The 20,876-nt window shown below is 37.1% G+C and overlaps 1 protein-coding gene across 2 annotated transcripts; it reads left to right on the forward strand.

Annotated features, from left to right (window-relative positions):
* Window positions 1-724: 724 nt before the first annotated feature.
* LOC145774586 (uncharacterized) lies at window positions 725-20,876 on the forward strand. Of its 2 annotated transcripts, none has more exons than XM_082585852.1 (7): window positions 725-896; window positions 5,736-6,197; window positions 6,407-6,645; window positions 7,369-7,539; window positions 13,550-13,779; window positions 17,593-17,742; window positions 18,636-20,876. In XM_082585852.1, exons 2-7 carry the CDS (start codon window positions 5,833-5,835, stop codon window positions 18,906-18,908), a joined length of 1,428 nt encoding a protein of 475 aa, XP_082441978.1. In that variant the 5' UTR covers window positions 725-896; window positions 5,736-5,832; the 3' UTR covers window positions 18,909-20,876. The 2 variants fall into 2 exon arrangements, with proteins under 2 accessions (XP_082441978.1, XP_082441979.1); XM_082585853.1 differs by having other exon boundaries at window positions 18,651-20,876.

The following is a 20,876-nucleotide window of genomic DNA, read 5'->3' on the forward strand; positions in this document are numbered from 1 at the left end:
TGAAGGAAGAAGAGTTTTAGCTTCCGATAAAGTTTAAAATATCAACGTGGTTTGTATGGGTTTGTAAGTAACCTATGTGCTTTGGTGTAATACCAAAATAAATCGTCACTGCTATTAATCTACAGGTCTATTAGTTTTGGCAGTTTTATGTTAAACGCGAGAATCTTAGAAGACCATGAGTATCATACGAAGAATCCTAATAGGGACATAGTCTACGATAGTAATGGCTTTGAAGAAGTTTTAGGTTACTTCAGAATATTGCATACTTTTCATAGTTTTGAAGGACACATAACTTACAACACATTGTTTACTTTCTAAATCAATTGCTGAAGCACGCGTGCTCAAATGCTACATTTATAATAATAATGTGCACCTACGGTAGGCTATTGCCCTATATCCGTTACCTATATGCATTACTTTCAGCGCTTTAAAAAACACACAGTGCAGTCGGACAGAGACGCCGTCGGGCAGTATATTACTACCCGAAATTCATTACTTTAATGAGTGCAAATCAGCAATAAAATTCAGTAGGATTCCATTTTTAAGTATTTGGTGTGACCTGAAAAAGTGTCGAACCCAAGGAAGCGAAGGTTTGTCCATGAAGGTAGGTGAATTAAATTATTAATTCAACTTATCTGTTTTTTGAAATTAAAAAAACAACTTCCTTCTTTTTACATTTAGTTACTTGCTAATGTGTCCTTTTATTGTCAAGGGGTCAGAATGATTAAGCACTTTCAAGCAGATCAAATATATACTCCCCGCGGTGAAGACGGTTTCATCGGTAGAGGAAGCTATGGAGTTGTCAGAATATGTAAAACGTCTTTGCACAAACGAGTCGTAGCCAAATGCTTTTCTACAACAAGTTCAGAGCAAGACATTGATGCAAAGATAAAAAGGTGATTTAACACTAGCTTGAATAATTCTTACAAGTGCTCTGTAGTAACTAAGATAGTCTATCAGATTTACATAATATTGCTTATATGCAGGGCCGTTGACAGGATTTCTCGGGCCCGGTAACAATTAATTTTGGGCCTCCTTCATCGACAATGTTATGAATATAAAGATTGTGTACAAACTTTTATTGATGTCGTAGCATGGTCATGCGCAATCTTAAAATATCTTGAACCGCAAAACTTTCTATCTCTAACTACTAGTATTAAGGGAAGGTCGGAGCCTATGAGCATATAGGGTCCTATGATCCACCCCTTTATTTTTTTAAATAAAAAGTTTTTCCACTCCGTTTCAGTCGAGATCTTTTCTTCATGCTTAAATGCATTTCTCACAATTCCCGGGACAATCTCCTGTGAGAATTCGAAGCGAAAAGCGAGTTTCTTTGTTTTTATGTTGAAAAAGTAAATTTTGAGGGGTTCTTAAATTTTACTTTAACTTCCTAGTTTTTCAACAGATATTCAAATGGTTTAATTTGGTGAGAAGTAGTGTCCTTTTTAAAGGAATAATGAAAGAAGTGCACTATTAAAATTAATAGTTTAGAGTCAATAAACGTGAACTTGTCAATATGGAGAGTTGGAACCTATGAGCTACCTTGTGTGCTGATCCTATGAGGCCGGCTCATAGGATCCTACTTGGTGGAAATTCAGATCACAATTAGTTATTGTTAGAAAGTTGTTTATTAATTTTTTATATTTAAGCTAATTAAGATTATAGTAAATTGTTTATGTGTATTTTTCAATTTTTGTTTAACGGTTTAAGATACGTTTGTAGGCTATAACTGTACTTAAGAAATTTCAAAAATTAGTTCACAAAACTGACAATAATGCCTCAAACAACTGCTAAAAAAAATCATTGTGGTAAATCGCTGTTCCAGTTTCCTTTGTAGTCCACCCATCACTACTGGGTCAACAAAAAGAGTGAAGGGAATTAGAAAAATTTCGATTGACTTTTCTGCTTTTGATCTTGTGTAATAAGCCTGTTAATAGCCTATATTCGATAGATCGGTTTTGTAAGCTTGTGATCATAAAAATGATGGCACGGTTGTGGCATGCTTAATTTGTTTCATATTTTCTAGCCTTCTAGGCCTATATGATCTGTCACTTATAAAATATGATCTGTCACTTATAAAATGTAGGCCTAATGTGATTATTAGAAATTATTATCTTTTTATTTAAAAATTGTGGAAATCTTCCAGTTTCATGATCACTTAAGCCTCTACTTTCAACTTATCACGTCCCATTATCTTGTAAATGTGTTGCTGTGTATTCATGTAAATGTATTCATCATTGTATTCATGTAAATACGTTCATTCTTTTGATTGTACTGGTGGCTCATAGGACCCCACGCGTTGGATCCTATGAGCCACTTTAACAAATTTACATTTTTTGCTCCACATTAAAAATCTGAAAAGATACGAATTTTCTCTTTGGTGATTCAACAGGTTATATCACAAGTTATGCTAGCATGAAATATGAAGTGAAAATATTTAGAAATAAAAAAGTTATGGAGCTAAATCAAAAAGGGGGATCATAGGCCCCGACCTTCCCCTACTTCCTGATTCCATTGATGTTTCACTAGTCATTCAAGGCTCACCAGAAGAGAATTTACAGCAAAGGTAGTTGCCCAACCAGCAAGCACATATGGGCCCTACATGGGGACTCATATGGGCTGGTGTATAGGCTCCATGCGAGCTGCCCATACGGGCCCATACACATTGTGTCCGCGGGCATCACATTGAGCCAGTACGGGCTGCCCATATTCATTTATAGGTTTCATGTGGGTTGTTCACATTCAACCCACATATTAATGTGGGCTGCCCAAGTGCCCATATGTAACCCATAAATCTAATATGGGCTGTGCTCATATGTAACCCATAAATCTAATATGGGCTGCCCATATGTAACCCATAAATCTAATATGGGCTGCCCATTTTGATTTGGGAAAGGTGTTTATGGGCCTTGGTCTAACATTTGCTGATTGCTGCTATCTGAAAAGAGGTTTTGGTCTAATTTTTAGTGCAGAAATAGGGATAGCAATCTTCTTACCTGTGCCATTTCAGGTTTTGAGTTTGAACAAATATTAGCCTGTTTATTTTGAAATTCGTGTTTCGAGTAATATTCGTGGTTAGGGAAATCACTATGCTAGACTAAATTTTATTTTACTATTTGGTGGCTGAAGTAGCTATTTTATCACCAGAAAGCTGAAGTGGGCCCGGTACCCAGAGGGGGCCCGGTACTTTACCATCTGACGGCTGATACGGCTGTTTTAACCTCTGATGGCAATTCCTTCAGATCTGATTATATTAAGATCTTGATAATGTTTGAAGTCGTGGAAATTTTTCAAACCCTGGCCCCTTAAATATTCCGGGCCCGGGTCCAAAAGTACCACCTAGACCCCCCCTGTCAACGCCCCTGCTTATATGCATCTTATACTTTTCATTGTCAAACGTCGTTTTATTGTTGAGCTATGCCTGTTTATGGTTGAAAAAAATAACCTCTCTACCTAAGTAAAATTTTATTTCCTTAAATTTTATCTTGCCCTCGTCCAAAAAATGTTTTAATACTATCGTAATTCGTGTTGAATGATATTTGTCCCTTTAATCCAGAGGTCATCAAACTTTTTTCTCTGAGGGCCGGATTGCTGCGAGATTAACAGCTGCGGGCCGGATGCAAATTGGGAAAACATATGCAATTATTTAAAATCTCCATTGACTTGAATTGAGCACAATAAATAACAAAGTCAGCGGTGGAATAGCAAAGTTGTGATGAAAATCGAAAGGTTGCTGGAAAAGTTATTCTCTGTTGTGATACACTACAGGACATCGTGCTGTTGAAAAAACATTAGGCTACATCTTTCCAAATTTGGCCGAGGCTGTCCCCATTTGTGATGGTCTAATGATAAAAACAGAACACCAACATGCAGGCTGCCTGGTGGAAAAATGTACAAATTCAACATACAACAACGAACTATAAAAATGAACAATTTCAACAAAGAAGTCTCTATTACACAAAAAGGCAAAGCCAAAGATGGGTGCTAATGCCAAGGGAAGCACATATACAGAATTTATAACAGTGTCTGACAGTTTTTCTATTACTGGTATTATAGAAGAAGTATTATTATAAAACCAGTTCTTATTTTAGTTTTAGAATCTATAATAATTTGTAGAACTTCAAATAATTTGTGATAGGCAAAGGCAACTAATATTGCTATTTGCCAGAATTAGTGAGATTTATAAAATTGTGGTTTTTCTTTCATAATATCATCAATATTTGGCTTAGAGGTGCAGCACCTATAACCATAAGAATAGCCTTCAAGTGGTCATCGGTCAGTCTCGTACGATGTTTCGACTTCACATAATTCATCTTTGAGAAAGTTTGCTCGCAAATGTAAGCAGTCCCAAACATTGATGCCATCTTACAAGCGAATTTCTTCAGGTTTGGAAACACATTGTCTGTAGGCAGCGGTAAACTTCTGCAAGCTGTCCTTCAAAATCATTAGCTGGTTGCGTGTAGCTGAACAGCAACGTCAGTCCTTTACAAAGGTTTGGTAAATTTTTTCCTTAACAGTTGTAGTGCAACTGTTATTTTCACAGCACGTGGTGGGCCGCGGATGAAATCAGTTTGCAGGCCAGTTCCGGCCGCGGGCCGTAGTTTGGTGACCCCTGCTCTAGTCTAACAAATGCTTTACCCGCTAAAGATTTCTATCTAGTTACGTCACTGGTTGAACTAGTTAAAGTTTCAAATGATCTTAGTGAATAGACAAGATCATAGTTCAAATGAAAATCCGCGATGTGTTGGAAGCCTTTAATTCTCAGACAGAAAATAGTTTAAAACTTTAGAAAGAAAATTAATGTAAAATCATGGGTTTTATATTGGCTAGCCTGCGTAGCCTATAAACAAATGTCAATCGGATGAGCCATAGCCTTCTGCAGTTGCGGCCTGATTTGTCACATTTGCAGATTTTGATCATCGCTGCTGTTAGTATTTGATTAAAGTTTTCTAAGATTTTTTTTTACTTTTTGCTAACTGGTAATGATATAAAAGAGTTTTGTTGCCTCCGAAGCGCTGTGGAAAATGAGAAAAAGTAAGACGAAAAGCGCTCAATCAGATTGTTAAAAAGCAATCAACAGTCTAACTCTAATTTTTAAAATAAAATTGTCTATTTATTTCTACCTCTGATGATGTTAAAACTCATGGTGTCACCTGGCCGTGACGCGACAATTTATCGAAAGACAATTTATCGAACGACAATTTATCGAACGACAGTTTATCGAAAGACAGTTTATCTACCGACAATTCATCGAAACGACAGTTAATCAAACCGACTGTTTATCGAAACGACAGTTCATCGACCGACTGTTTATTGAGCGACGAATCTCCCGAAACAAATTTTATCTAAAATTTTGCACATATGCAATGGAATACTCAAGGGTTAGGGTTAGGGGTAGGGTTAGGGTTTTAGGTTAGGGTTAGGTTTTCGATTAACTGTCGTTCGATTATTGTCGTTCGATAAACTGTCGTTTCGATTAACTGTCGTTCGACCAATAGTCGTTCGATAAACTGTCGTAGTACCTCACCTGGCAAAGACTGTAGTGAAGACATTAAAATAAAAAATTTAGAAAAATTTGTTTAGACAATCACCAAAAATTGGCAAAATTTGAAAAGTTCTACAGAATATAACAAATCAAGCCACATCTCTAGGTAGCCATGAATGAGCTCATGCATTCTTAAGTTAGTAAATGCATTTCTCTTAATAGGCTGATTCATATATTGGCTCTTCACCAGATTTCAAGATGAAGCGTCCGTCCTGCATCGACTGCAGCACCAAAACATTGTGGCGTTTCATGGAATCGTAAAGTGGAAGGGTTCCTTTGCAATTTTGATGGAATACTTGGCTGGTGGAAATGTGTGTCAGTTGCTACACAAACGAAATGTAAAAGTGATACCGTGGCCTTTGAGACTAAGGATTGCTTTTGAACTGAGTGACGCCATTTCATGGTTACATTCTGGTTATAAGCCTGGAAAAGTTTTGATTCACGGCGATATTAAGCCAGAAAATATTCTCTTTTCTGATAACATCAAGGTAAAACTAGCTGACTTTGGGTCGGTAAACTTACATTTGTCTGATGACGCCTCCATAACAACACTTAACTTGCCACCCAACAGCCAACACACACCATTGTTTGCTGCACCTGAACTTTTAGATAGACCTCGAATTTTACGGACAACCGAAATGGATGTGTACAGGTAAGAACAGGTTTTTTGAATGGCTTAACTCGATGCATATTCCTACATTGCTGCTTGGTTTAATTACGTAAAGTAAAGCATTTGTCAGGCCTCACTTTCAAATTGTTTTGTTGGAATATCATGCACACAACACGCAATTTCCAAGAATAAATAGTTTTATAGGTATAGTCTACTACGTTTGCAATAAGTCTATAATTTATACTTATCAGTTATTCAATGGTGCTCTATGAACTCATATCAAGAAAACGAGTATTCGAAAACGTCCAACTATCTCGCAATATACTTTACCAAGTTATCATTGAACGGGAACAGAGACCGGATGTTTCATTTTTTCAAGACTTGGGTAAACAATTGAGCTCAGAAGACCAGGCAATATTTACAAGATTAAAGGAAATTATGAAGGAGAGTTGGTTGAACAATCCCAAAAAGCGACCAAAGATGGCAGCAGGCTAGTAAATTACGATTTAATTGTTTTACGTAATTCCTGAATGGCTTAACTTGCTTTATTTCTCTGTTCACTACACATGCTATAAGGTAGGAGTGGGCAACCTTTTTAACACAAGGGCAAGTTAGGAAAATGTAATGCTTACAGGAGGGCCGCACATCAAATAAACACTAATTCATATTTTTAGTAATGGAGTATCTTATTGAAATTTTGTACAAGAATGTCATCCTTTTGCAGCGAATTCAATTCAAGCTGGATTTCTACAGGCGCAAAACTTATTTCACAGGTACAGGGGAGTGAAAAGACGGTCATATCACTTCTTAAGCTTCGAAATTGTGTAAATCGAGATGAAAATAGCCTTAATTTAAATAGCCTTATTTGGGAAAAAAATAGCTGGAAGAAGATGAAGGGCCGCACAAAAAATGGAAAAGGACCGCACATTGCCCACCCTTGCTATAAGGTCTAACCTCAAGCAAGGAAACATTCGTAATTCATTTTGCAGCAATTGTTTTCATGTTTCTTAGAAATACAAATGCTCACATTCTAAAGCGGTATTGTAAGTTTGTGAGGTTCCATCAACAGTAACCAGTTTGTACTCGGAAGTTTCAACCAATTTTTGCTTCCCTGATACAGACTTTTGTTTACCCATTCTCTATTGAATCCACAACCATGTTGTATTTCGTCACAAGTTTAAATTTAAATACATTTATAAAATAACTTTTTTAGTTCGAGACAGACTGTTGCACATCCTAAAACGATTGAATCCACAAATGATCAGACAACAAGCAGCCATAGTTGCAAAGAACGTGGGGCTGAGACAACTGATCAATGATGGCTCTTGGGTTTCTTTGGATCGGTTTTTCCCACCTTTCATGGAAGTCAAAGCTCCTATGACAAGTGAGTTTTTTTTAGAAGAAGCGATTTTCTTAGCGTCAGCACAAGGCTGACTACTCATTTATAAAACAGCGAGCAATGCGTTTTGCTAAACATACTGATGTAACCTCAATGATAGCCATCAAGACTTTTCTAAAAACAAAAGTTTCAATTTACTGGCAAAAGCAGCAGTGGAGAACTCTGTAGTATGAATGAGTTGTGAGCTGTGGCGTACGCAGGGGGGCATTGGGCCATGGCCCTCTCCCCTTCAAAAAATGTTGATTATTTTAGCGTTGTTGTGATTGTGTAGTGCAAACATGTTATTGTTCAAGAGTGGTCTTGGGTAGTAGGGCTGTGTTAACCGCCCCTCGTATCTCCCTGGAGAAGAGGAAGGATACGACTATTTAGGAGCCCATTCATTTCAGTTTGTTTAATGTTTTTTTGGTTATTAGAAATAAAAAAAAATGTTGTAAATATTGCTGCAGAAGCTCAATATTAAATAGCTTAAATCAAGCAGGGCCCTATTTAACGCTTCCAAAACCCCGGTTAGAGGGCCCATATCTCTGTTTAGGAGCCCATCCATATTCATTAATAATAGTTGGTGCAGAGTTTACGGGCAATTTTAAACAAAAAAATGTGACAATACTGTTACAAAAACTCAACATTTTATAGCTTAGGATGCATCCATCGGTTTTGCATTGTTTATCATCATTTGGAATGACTATTTTAAATCTGCAAAACCAGTAAATCTATATGTTATTTTGTTGGAGTTTACAATACTACGCTCTCGCTTTCTTAACCCTTAGAAGGTTGGAGTCCTGGAGTCTTGCTCAGTTTGGGAGGGGCTGTCGATTCTTCTTATGCTTTAGGAGTGATATCTCTGTTATTTTCTAAGACACGGTTTCAAAATTTGGGATTCACTTTGTAAAATTATTCACGCTGAGCATATCCGAAAATTAAAACAATGTGAATATTAAAACTGCTCATATACATTGAAATGTTGAGGTGACTTATGACTGTAAGTGTAGCGTGAGTTTACACATTATTTTTTGGTAGAGTAATGAAGAACATGCATTGCAATGTTGTGATTAAATTTTTTTTTACATAATTTTACATACAGCCAATTCCCTTCACGCTGTGAAGCAGTTAGAATTAACGAGACATGGGCCAAATTAGTTACTTTCATCCAGCTGGTGGGAAAATTTTGAACAATAGAATATCAAATAGTTCAGAGGATGTGCTGAGAAATGCCTTATACCTCTCAATTTATAACCTTTATTCGCTCAAAATTTCAGCTCAATAGAGATGAATAAAAGTTAGGAAAAGTCAAGAAATCTCGCAGTCGCAGCCTCAGTGGTTTTAGAGATACAACTGTTGATACAAAAAAAATTGAAGTGACAGCCCCCCCCCAACGTTTAAAGGGTTAAAATATGTGTTTCAACGGTTGATAGCATGAGACTTGTACAAAATTAAATGTTCCTGAAACGACGATATTCCAGAATGGCATCCAGACAAAACATTAACAGGGATTATGCAGCGTATACTTCTGCAGTCGAGATGATTTTGTTTAATTAAAAAACTTTTTAGGAGGGGGAAGAAGCTTGCATACCGAAGGAAACTCCACTTCGCCCAAATTTTGTGTAACTACTTTGTTGAAGTAAGCTGTTTTGCGTTCAACCCAGCGTCTTATTTTTATTCAAAACACTGCATGATTTTCCGAGTCTGCAAACTTAGTATTTTCTGATCTTCTGCCCACTCAACACAACTCCATGGCACAATTCTAATCAGGGATGCATACACATACACGCACAATAATTTTACAATATGAATTTAATAATGTACGGTACATAACACGTTCATAGAACTAAACTAACCAGTACTGAATTGAACTGAACAACTGAACTGAACTGAACGTCTGTAGGCCTAGTAGGCCTATCAGTATCAGTGGTTAGCTTTTACGTTTCCTAGCCTAAAAACACGTTGATACATATAAAAGCATGATAAGAGATATTCAGCTTAAATTGTATCTGGCCGGCCAGGAAAACCACCAATTTTTAGTACAATTGTAGGGTTTTCGGTATTGATTCGTCTTTTGCTTAATGAGAGTCTTTAGCTTATTGAGAGGCTCTGAGTCTCTAGCTACCAAAAGGGTAGGCCTAATTTAGGGTTTCTGTCTAGGGGTATGATTGCCTACAAAATTAAATAAGTTAAATTAAATGTTAAATGTATTTATTATTAGGTCAAAATTATAAAGTTATATTCGCGAAATTGAGAAATAATTATCCTGTCTAACTCTAACCAATTTAGTTTATCGACCGGTGTCAGAAAAGCGACATTTTTCCGTCGTAAATTTTACCTTCTCGTTCTAGAGTAGTTCAGTCTATTCTCTTTGAAAGTCTGTCTCTGAGTCTTTTTCAATTCCCACTTATTCCATAATGTAGTGCTTTTTTATCAGTAATACGGTGAGAGCAGGGCCGTTGACAGGATTTCTCAGGCCCGGTACCAATTTATTTTCGGGCCCCCTTTATCGACAAAGTTATGAATATAAAGGTTGTGTACAAACTTTTATTGATGTCGTTTAAGCATGGTCATTTAACAAATCTAGGGACGGTACATTACGGGACGCGCAACTCCGTTGTTCCTTCAACATTAGAAGGGTCAATTGCCACTTTGACATTTTTTTTACGCTTTACTGTTGGCTTGCTTTCAACTAAAAACCTTAAATTACTTTAAAACCAACTTCACTCTTCTTATATAACCCATAAAAAGTAAAATATTTTGTAAATTACAAAAAAACGTAACCCTTCTAGTGTTGCGGATAAGTCAAAAGCGGATGAAGTTTCGCATCCCTATGATCTACAATCCCTAAACAAATCTTGTGCAATCGTAAAATTTCTTTAACCGCAAAGCTTACTCTATCTAGCGGTTGCTTTTTTGAACTTTTATTTGTCACATGGCGCTAGAGTATTACTTCCCGATGCCATTGATGTTTTACTGGTCATTCTAGGCTCACCAGAAGAGAATTGACAGAAGTGCAGACAGTTATAAAGTTTTCAATTTGATTGATTGAATTTTTATCCTCGGACTGGGAAAGCTTCTTGCAGAGCTTAATCCTGGCAGTTTCGCATACTTGTAGAGGCTTTGAATCACTGACGCAGGCCCGGTCACCGAGATTGAAAGAGTGAAGTTTCCGATTGTTGAAGTCTTGTTGCCGGGGAACTATTCCATCCATTAGATGCCGCTGAATGGAGAGCAGTCCTTAACGTGCGTTGCTCAAGCGCACACCCCGAGAGTCGAACCAGCGCCGCGTGATCTTGAAGCTTCTTCATTCCAGAAGTGACGCGCTAACCAATTGAGCTATCGGGGCGGGCTATTTCGGAAAGGTGTTTGGGCCTAGGTCAAACATTTGCTGATTACTGCAATTGGAAAAGCGGTTTTGGTCTAATTTTTAGTGCAGAAATAGGGATAGCAATCTTCTTACCTGTGCCATTTCAGTTTTTGACTTTAAACAAATATTAGCCTGTATATTTTGAAATTCGTGTTTCGAGTAATATTCGTGGTTAGGGAAATCACTATGCTAGACAAATTCTTATTTTACTGTTTGGTAGCAGAAGTGGCTATTTTACCACCAGAAATCTGAAGTGGGCCCGGTACCCAGAAGGGGGCCCGGTACCTTACCATCTGACTGCTGAAGCGGCTGTTTTAGCCTCTGATGGCAATTCCATTATATCTGATTATAAATTAAGATCTTGATAATGTTTGAAGTCGTGGGAAATTTTTTAAACCCGGGCCCCTTAAATATTCCGGGCCCGGGTCCAAAAGTACCACCTAGACCTCCCTGTCAACGCCGCTGGGTGAGAGTTATGAAAGCGAAACGGTTAAACAGTTATATCGCTTTAGAAATACGGATGTGGTGAGCTAAATTCCGTGAGAGTGGCATTTGTTAACAGGAAGCGTGACCTAAATTCCGTGAGAGCAGAAATTAGGTTTTGAATTTGCAGAGTTGTAGTGCATCTGCAAATTGCAATTCTCACAATGTAAATTTGTTAGTTAAAAACATGGTACATGTTACACGGTAGGCACTTTAACAAGCAGATTTCTAATAAACCACGAACCAATCAGAAGCTACGCTGCTTATACGCATACCGTATGTCGGAAAATTGTCTTTCATTATGATTGTGACAAAAACAATCATGGATAAAAGTTTATTTTGCATAAAAATAACAATGATCCTAGCTAACCATTTGAAGACAGATAAAAATGAATATGACAAATGCTTGCGGCACTCCAGAGTACTGCTGCACTCCAGTTGGGAACCTATAATGGATAGCCGATATCTTTAATATTAACTTATTTCAACGTTACCAACTAACTAGGTGTTATATGAAAGTTCAATTCTTTAAGCGGCCAATGATATTTATATTAAATCGTCCTTAAAGTGCTGTGGTGTTTAATTTTTTTCAAATTGCAATTATGCTTTTTTCATTTTGTGTTTATTTGCACTATGTTTTTAAAGGGGTTACATCTTCAAGTTTGAATCTGAAACAAGATGAAGAAATAGAAAACGTTGCCCAATTTATTAAAGTTCAACTTCTTAGTCGGCCAATGATTTTTGTATTTAGAAAAAATGCAATCTTGGAATAGGCTAATATTAATTCATTTATCCCTTTGAGGACCGTTGGTACATATGTGTACCATGAACTTTTTCCACGATGTCTAATCATTTTCTTGTAGTTATCAAAAAGTATTTGTCTCTAAACGTTTCTGAAATAGATAATCGATTTATAAATTAAAAAAATTTGGAAATTGTATTTTGTTCTAGCTTTGCTTTAACTAGTTTTGCTTGGTGAATTGGTCAGGGTTTGAAGCGGTAAACTTTGAAAGATCAACAAGACAAGTAAAAAAAAATATATATATATATAATTTTTATTCTACATCAATGTTTAGTGATTAATCTGACTTATCCCATCAGTAAAACCATACAAAAATTAAAAAACATGTTGCTAGACAATGCTAAACTTTTGTGGTACACATATGTACCAAAGGTCCTGAAGGGTAAATTCTATTAGTCTAATGGGAGGGATATAGTGATGTGGGAAAAACTTAAAAATTAAGACTGTTGCTGTGAAATTTTACAATAAATAACACGTAATATTTTTGGAATGAATTTTAGATCTACATGTAAAGGTAAATTTAACTGATAGCATTACTTCCAGTTGAAAAATTTTCAATAATTTGGCGTGAATTATGTCAATACTGTACAAGCAATTATGATTTTCGTCGTCGTCGCCGTGTGAGCTTCTGAAAACAGCCCCACCTCACCGAATAACTTTACAGACTTTTTGAAGCTAGTTTTTATTTTGCAGAGTAGCGATGAGCCATGAATGTAGAAGTGTTAGCTGTAGAGTTAGGGTATTCAACAGGTTATAGAAAGTGCTAGTCCAGCCTAGGGCATCTCAAAATCACTTGAACCTTGTATGCAACGGCTAGACTAGGCAAGACTAAGCTCAATACTAGTAAAGTTTGTCTCCAAAGCAAAACTATTAGGTTTCTTAAAATACAGCTTAGGAATATCAACTTTTCAACAAAATTTAAATGCATTTTTTTTAAAATTTGGGGTAAAAACATGCTCAGAACGCACCAAATTTAATGTGATTTTTCAAAATTTTCTGGGAGAAGACCCCCCCAGACCCTCCGCGAAGTCGTTCGCTTACGGTGAACTCAGCGGCGGGCTTCACCCCCCCCCCACTATTCATTGCAGCCCCACTGCTCACAAACAACACCAGCCGCCACTGTGTAAAACCATACCAGCAATGATACTAAACACATTATCCTTAAGGACCAATGGTACACATATGTACCACAGCGTAACTTCTATTTGAAATAAAAAAATTTAATCTTTTTTCAAATACTTCTTTAAAGTGATAAACTTGTAGTAAAAATCATCAATATTTCAATATAACTTGTCTCAAAAGTTTATGGTCCTCAAAGGAGGTAATGTTTTCACTTTTTGTGTATTTTTGTGTTTCTGCAGAAGTTCTATCTTCAAGTTTGAATTTGAAAGAGGAAGAAATAGAGAAACTTTTGGACGAAACTAACTGCTTCAAAATTCGAGCTCATGCTATTGAGTGTAAATATGAAAAACTTAAGGAAAAATCCAAAATCTTTATCACAAACAACTTTGAAACTTTGACAAGCGGAGAGGAATTTAAAAATCTTAGCTTCAACGATGTTGTGGAAATATTGGACCTTGTCAAGAAAGAGGTTCATTGTAGGCTACTATTTGCTTGTAATTGTAACCCTAAGAGCATCTAATCAAAAAATAGAGAGCCCAAAATGTTGATAGGTACCAAACTAATATTCAGAAAAAGTTTCGAAATCTAGACTGTTTTCATCTTCATTGCTAGTAAATATAGTAATTGTTTTTTGATTTCAATAGTATCGTTTGTATTTTTTAGCAATTTTTGTAGGCTACTTAATCACAAAAAGATGAATCTGTTCAGCCTTCAATTTAGACTGACATTTGCAAATAGCTACGGTAAGGGAACGTTCAAATATTACGTAACGCTTTTTTTCCGAATTTTTGACCCCCCCTCCCCCATGTAACGCCAACGTAACGCTTTTTTCAATCCCCCCCCTCCCCTATGTAACGCTTTTTCACTACGAATTCAGCACAAAAAACTACCATTCCGTACTCCAAAGCGTTACGTAACGTTTTGCTTGAACCCCCCTCCCTCCCGATGTGACGCTAACGTAACGCTTTGCATAAACCCCCCCTCCCCCTCGAAGGCGTTACGTAATATTTGAACGTTCCCTAAGCAGAAGTTCTGCCACCGACAACTAGCCTACAAACTTACAGCTCAAAAGCTCAAAATAAAAGGCTACAGAAAAGCAAGATCAAATTGTGGAGCAGCTTGCCTACATGCTATTTCCCGAATTGCTCCTTCCAACAATCATTAAAATCAGGACACAAGTGTGTATCCGCCTCCTTGATTCTTCTAATAAGTGATGTAGACAAACAAAGCTTCTCTGCGGTAACTCAGCGGACCACAAACATTAGAATGTAGGTTAAAAAAACAGACTCTTTTATTTCATCCCGAGTTGAATCATTCCATTACACGGGTACGTCGCGTCTCAGGAAAGACACAGCTGCGTCTCCAGATAGGCAAAGTTGCGTCTCGTATTAAAGAGATACTAAAGGAAAAACCTGACTTGGCGATTGTACACGTTCTTTGTGTAACATGCTATCATAAAACAATTTTCAATAGAATTTTTCCCCATTGCGGTCTGGTCAGCATTCCGCGCGTGCTTTCATCAGAGCTTTCAAAACGGGATTGGGCCTGAGCAGCGAAGCGTGCGACTGTACAATCTACGTCACTATAGACTAGCAATCAGCTGATCGAGCAATAGTTGTTACTGCGGGCGGTTTAACTGTAGGCTATGTATGTATGTACATCAAAACATCAAATTGCAATATCAAAACATCAGACAGTTTGCTCAAAACATCAGATCTGATGTTAAAACATCAGATGTGGTAACGTAACTTTTGTTATTGCTGTCGATAGTGACGTATTCTCGAGCAGTGTTTCCACTTTTTGGTCATTTTGACAAAAATTAAAAATAAACGAAACATTGGACTTTGGGCCTTGCCAGTGCTATTGAAAACAATTTTTTTTGGTAATTTTTTTTTTAAATGTATTCTTGAATGTTCAGTTTACGCATTTGAATGCTTAATTCCCGTTTGAAAATTTCATTTAGTATGCCTAAGACAGGTACAGGTGCTTCTCGAGAGAGGCATAGGTGCGTCTCATCTTGAGACAAGACAACTCGCAGTTCAAATCAACAATTATGCCAACCTCTGAATAGAGTAGAAGGTTTGATTGTCTAGGAAGATAAGATCAAAGACTAGCTGCTCTCAAGTAGCTTATTATTGATGTGATCCAAAAAGCATAGAAAATGTCGGGTAAATCGGGTAAAATGACAAATAAATCATCGACCCCGGAAACTCCAATAAAAAAGACTTAGCGATACAGAATAGAAATTTATTAAATACCGTATTTAAAAGTATGATTAAACTGAATTGACTTTCAAAGAACGAATGTTTTTCAAACAATGTTTCTTCTTGAGTAGGCTACGATTTCTTTTGCATTATGGTTACAATAGTTTCAGACATTCAATTTCCTAAGTTACATTTTTTTCATTTCAATTTAATAGGCTAAACCAGTGGCTCTTAACCTTTTTTTGGCATGCCTCCCTTTAGCAATGACTACATGTTCTCAGTGCTGTATTCGTGAAAAAGCACAGGGTATAGGCTACTGTCAGATTTGCCAAAATGATAAATAATACAGAACTTGCAAAATACTAATCTTTATTCTACCATTACATGAGTTATCAACATCCAAATTGGAAGAGAGGTACAAAAGAAATTTTGTACCTGTTTTTGTACCTCGGTACGAAATTTAGTTCATGGTGCACCTGTGTACCATTGGTCCTCAAATCGTTAAGTAGTTAGTTAGTAGTTGTCAAGAATCAGTATGGATAGCATAGGCACTCTTTTTGGAAAACCAGAGGGAATAGGCCTACCATAGTTGCTCGAAAAAGCAGATCGTGCGTATACCGCCGTATACTCTCGAATACAGCACTGCATGTTCTGCGCTCTCCCCCCCCCCCCCCCCCCCGGTTTCGAACAACTGTAACACCAAAATAGGCATCATTTTGTTTTTGCTGATCACGGTACATCTTAGTGAGGTATTTGAAATTGATTTTAAGCAACTAGATTTTTATTGCAAGATCTAACTCTAAAAATTGCCCGACGTAGACTTAAGTCTTCAACTTTCAGCATGTCTTTGGTCTTGACAGCAACTGCAGTATAAAAAGGAGCAAAGATATGTGAATAAATAGGAAGATTACCTCAAGTTCTAGTTCTTCGAAGTCGGACTTGGCTATGTAATTAAAGTTCTGAGCAGAAAATTCCTCTTGTGCTTCTTTAAACATTTTGTTGATGGGTTTTCATCTGAATTTGAAAATTATGTTATGCTGTTTGCTTTCAAGACGTCTAGACGAAGTGTTGCTTGATTAGTCCACTCAAACTTAAAGTGACGATTTGCGAATGCAGCGTGCAAGTTAGCCCATCGAAGATCACTAGATTTCCTTGTTATTTTGACTTTTTTAAATGTACAGTTTGGAGATGAAACTTCTTATTAACATGTATTTTTTGAACAATCACCAATCACTCGTGTGAAAAACATGTCAGATTATACATCATTTACAATCAGGCTGCATCTCCTTACGTAGGTTGATAAAACAACTGCAAGAGCTCCAGCTTTTTATAAAGCACTTTGCGTTTGCAAAGTTGACTACCTTTATAATCAAGTGCAGGACACCGTTCATTGCTTTACTGGAAGCAAAGTTTTGAATGCTAAAGATTGATTGATTGCATTTTTTATCCTCGGACTGAGAAAGCTTCTTGCAGAGCTTAATCCTGACAGTTTCGCATACTTGCATACATTCAAAGCCTCTACAATGTAGAGGCTTTGAATCACTGACACACACCCGGTCACCGAGACTGAAAGAGTGAAGTTTCCGATTGTTCAAAAGTTATTGTCGGAAATTATTCCATCTTTTAGATACCGCTGAATGAAGAGCAGTCCTTAACGTGCGTTGCTCAAGCGCACACCACGAGAGTCGAACCAGCGCCACTTGATCTTGAAGCTTCGTCGTTTCAGAAGTCACGAGTTAACCAACTGAGCTATCGGGGCGGACTAATGAATGACGCAATGAGTGTTAAATATTTTGCTGTTTTCGTTTTCACGAAGGCTATAACGAAATCAGATTGCAAAACAAAAGCAACAATAGCTCCGTGTGCATAAAGCCCTACCTGCGATTTCCAGTACTTAAAAAGTATAAATGGCAAAAACAGTTTAGGTTTAGGACATTGAAATTACTGCAAAAAAATTAAATATCGTTGGAAAACTTGCGCCTACCATGAAAGCTGGCGTCCGCCCCGATTAAAAACCGCTGGGCTAAACATTCGATTTTTTTCAAGAGTAGGCTACTAAAAACGTTTATTTTTATTAGATATCCTCAGAAAATTTAATCTTCAGCGCCATAATCGGGTGGATACGCAAAGAACACGTCACAAGAGTTCGACATTTTGAAAAGCTTTTTATTCTTGTTGATCTTGGAAACCTACCACGGAATTTCATTACTGGTGTTATTGCTCAAGAGGTGATTTTCTTTGAATTCATTGTTATTTTCCTGTGAAAATAAATATTGCTTACATTGAGTAATTGGTTGTTTCGTTTCTAATTTACTGTAAGTGTTTACAAGGCCTCTAATGATTCCAGTCCGTCTTGTGTTAAGTTTTAGTTCTTTCTGTTTACTTTTTTGTGATATCTGTAACTACCAGCGAGTTCTTGAAGCGTGTCAAGCCGTAGGCAAGTCGGTGATGTTTTGCAGAAGTCCAACCAATATTTTTGCTTTAAAAGATTTTTTTATTCAACAAAATCTCGAAAACTCTTGAGCCGACACCTTCGTGTTTGTTAAATAAAAAACCATTGTGATACCACATTGTCATATTATTATCGGCTGCATAGCCGAGTGGTGAGAGCATTGGCTCGACTTTCGAAAGGACACCACTCAAGAGCAAGTGGCTGTGTCTTTAGCAAAAAACTTAAAGGAATGCTTAAAAGTGGACATAAAAACTGTGGACGTCCTTGCCTTCCTCTAAATCTTTATCTACCAGGCGTAAGCCTTGATATGTTTTAAAAATCATTTGTAAACACAGAAGAATGAATCACAATATCTTCAAAGTCTTCAAACAATATTCGGTTAAAATTTTGAGGTCACATATTCTCATAAGTTTCTATACATTTTCTACAGTTAAATTGTTTGAATAATTGTAAAAAATTCATTGTGATAATCAAACTTTTCATGCAATCAAATTTAGCTCATAAATAGTGGAGAAATGTTTAAGGAATTAAATTAATCCTACCTGTAAATTGTTCTACTGAAAAGTTGTAATTTTGCTTGAGTTTTACTTCCATTTATTAAACCTTTTTCAGCTTTGGAATAAGTTATGTGAAAATAATATGTCTAACAGCCTGTTACAAAACAAAAAGCTTTCTATTTTTCAGGATTTGGTCTTGAATTCACACCGATGTTGCAAAATTCTTATCAGGGAACTACTTCGACATATTGACTTATCTGATTCTAACGCATTATCTTCAACGCCAGAGCTTTTTAGAACAACTAAAGGGTTAACATCAACACACACAACGAATACACCTTTTGGATCGTCACCCTCACAAAAGCCGACGTCGATATTGTCTGTGAATTCAAATGTCACAGTGCATTCAAATGTCACAATCGATGTGCGAAGCCAATCCCAATGATTTTCAATCAGTGTTCCGTAAGAAATTGATTAGTGTCATGACAGTAGTGTTTCATGGAACACAGATCGAAAATCAAAATTACAATTAAAAAAGAGCTTCGCGTTTTAATTTCTACAATTCCTGGCCGAATATCAACTTTGTGCTCATCCAAACAGGCCCAGATACCGCAATAAGAAAAACTGAAAGTAAATAAATTGTTGATGTGTTGTTTATTTTATTGCATGATTACAAAATTTCTTTTAGTGTTCTGCAAGATTATTTTAATGCATTACGTGTTGTTGAAAAACAACTGGTTGTTAAAAAACACTAGGCTACATACCTCTCCCCAAAGTACAATAAATTACGTAGACATAAAAAAGGCGGCCGAGAGAAACGAACTGGCCACCCTACTTTCATTATTGCCGAATGCTTAGTATAATGAGAACCGAACAAGGCCAATGTTTTCTAAGCTTTCTGTAATTAAAAAAATTGCAACCCAAAGTTTTTTTTCTATTTGTAGCCTTGACCTACATTTGATTAATTACCTCTTTGCCAACTTTTTCGATGCAAAAATTTAATTTAGCGGCATTTTCCCTTCAATGCATATTTATTGAAAACTTTTGTTGTACCGTAAGCATTTTGCGTTTTGTTAGTCTTTAGCGATTGAACTGATTCTTTACTACGACAATATTTTATTTCTCTATGTTTTATTTCTCTACGACAATATTTGTAGGCTAATATTATTACAATACGTTCCATCAGCCTACTAATTTCGTTTCTATTGACAATTTCCAGCTTTATGATTTCGTTTTTCTTTCAGTTGATTTTGTTTATTACAAAATGGTGTCCCACAGGGAGCGGTTCTGGCTCCACTTTTTTTAACATCTAGTCTACTCCCACGGCCTGCCAAACACGGTCTCCGCAAAATATGCATACACTTACAACCTGGCAATTATCCAATAAACAAAATCGTAGGAAAACCTAGAAGATATTACAAGCCAGAACATATAAACCCTCTCAGCTTATCTCCAGAAATGGCGACTAAAACTCAGCGAAACCAAAATTGTGGCGACAGCTTTCCATCTGCATAACTGGGGTAGCCGATCGTAAGCTAAATGTCCAGAATGATGGAAAATCTCTGTCCTTCTGCCTCAAACCAAAATATCATGGGGTGACATTAGACAGATCGCTCACACACCGCCACCATTTGGTGTCACTGCCCAAGGAACTGTCATTATGTGTGGTGCTACTCGAGCGCTTTGCAGGCTCAAGCTGGGGAGCGAGGGCTGACACTTTGCGTATCATAGCCTTAACCCTTGTCTACCCTTTAGCAGAGTACTGTGCACCTGTTTGGTGTTCCTGTGCTCACTGCCACAATATCGAAACTGCCATTAACAGTGCTCTTTGCACAATGACCGGATACCTGCGTTTCACACCATTGGACAATTTTTCCATTCTTACTGACATCCAACCTGCTGAGCTTTGTCACAAAGAAGCCACTTTGTCTGTCGGTTGACGGGCATTGGAGTCCAACCACTTCATTCGTTTAATAGTTTTTACCCCTTCAAACTAGCACCCGTTGACCGAAATCAAGACACTCATTTGTGTCTGCCGCTCAACTTCTGATCAACAAAGCTGATGGACAAAACATCTCTGCCGTTAATTGGGAGGACCATAAATGGAATTCTGAATGGAAGTCAAGTAGGCTTACCACAGTTTTATTCGGTTATCTGCGACGCCGACATTAGCTTAACACCACAAAGACAGGCGAGAGTGCGCATCAATCGTATGTGTACGGACGCCGGGTTTTTCCACTCAACCATGTGGTCACAGCGGTAAACCATAATCTCTTCGTGGGAAAATTGTAACGTAAGATTCCCGAATCCGTTCGTCTGCATGTAATGGCCGAAAAAGAAACACTCTTTCGAAACGTCTATTCAAATTTGTATTTCTGTAAAATTGGCCACCTGGCTGTCGAAATTGGATGTA

The sequence above is a fragment of the Aplidium turbinatum genome, chromosome 7 (assembly GCF_918807975.1).
Source record: "Aplidium turbinatum chromosome 7, kaAplTurb1.1, whole genome shotgun sequence".
Taxonomy (NCBI): Eukaryota; Metazoa; Chordata; class Ascidiacea; order Aplousobranchia; family Polyclinidae; genus Aplidium; species Aplidium turbinatum.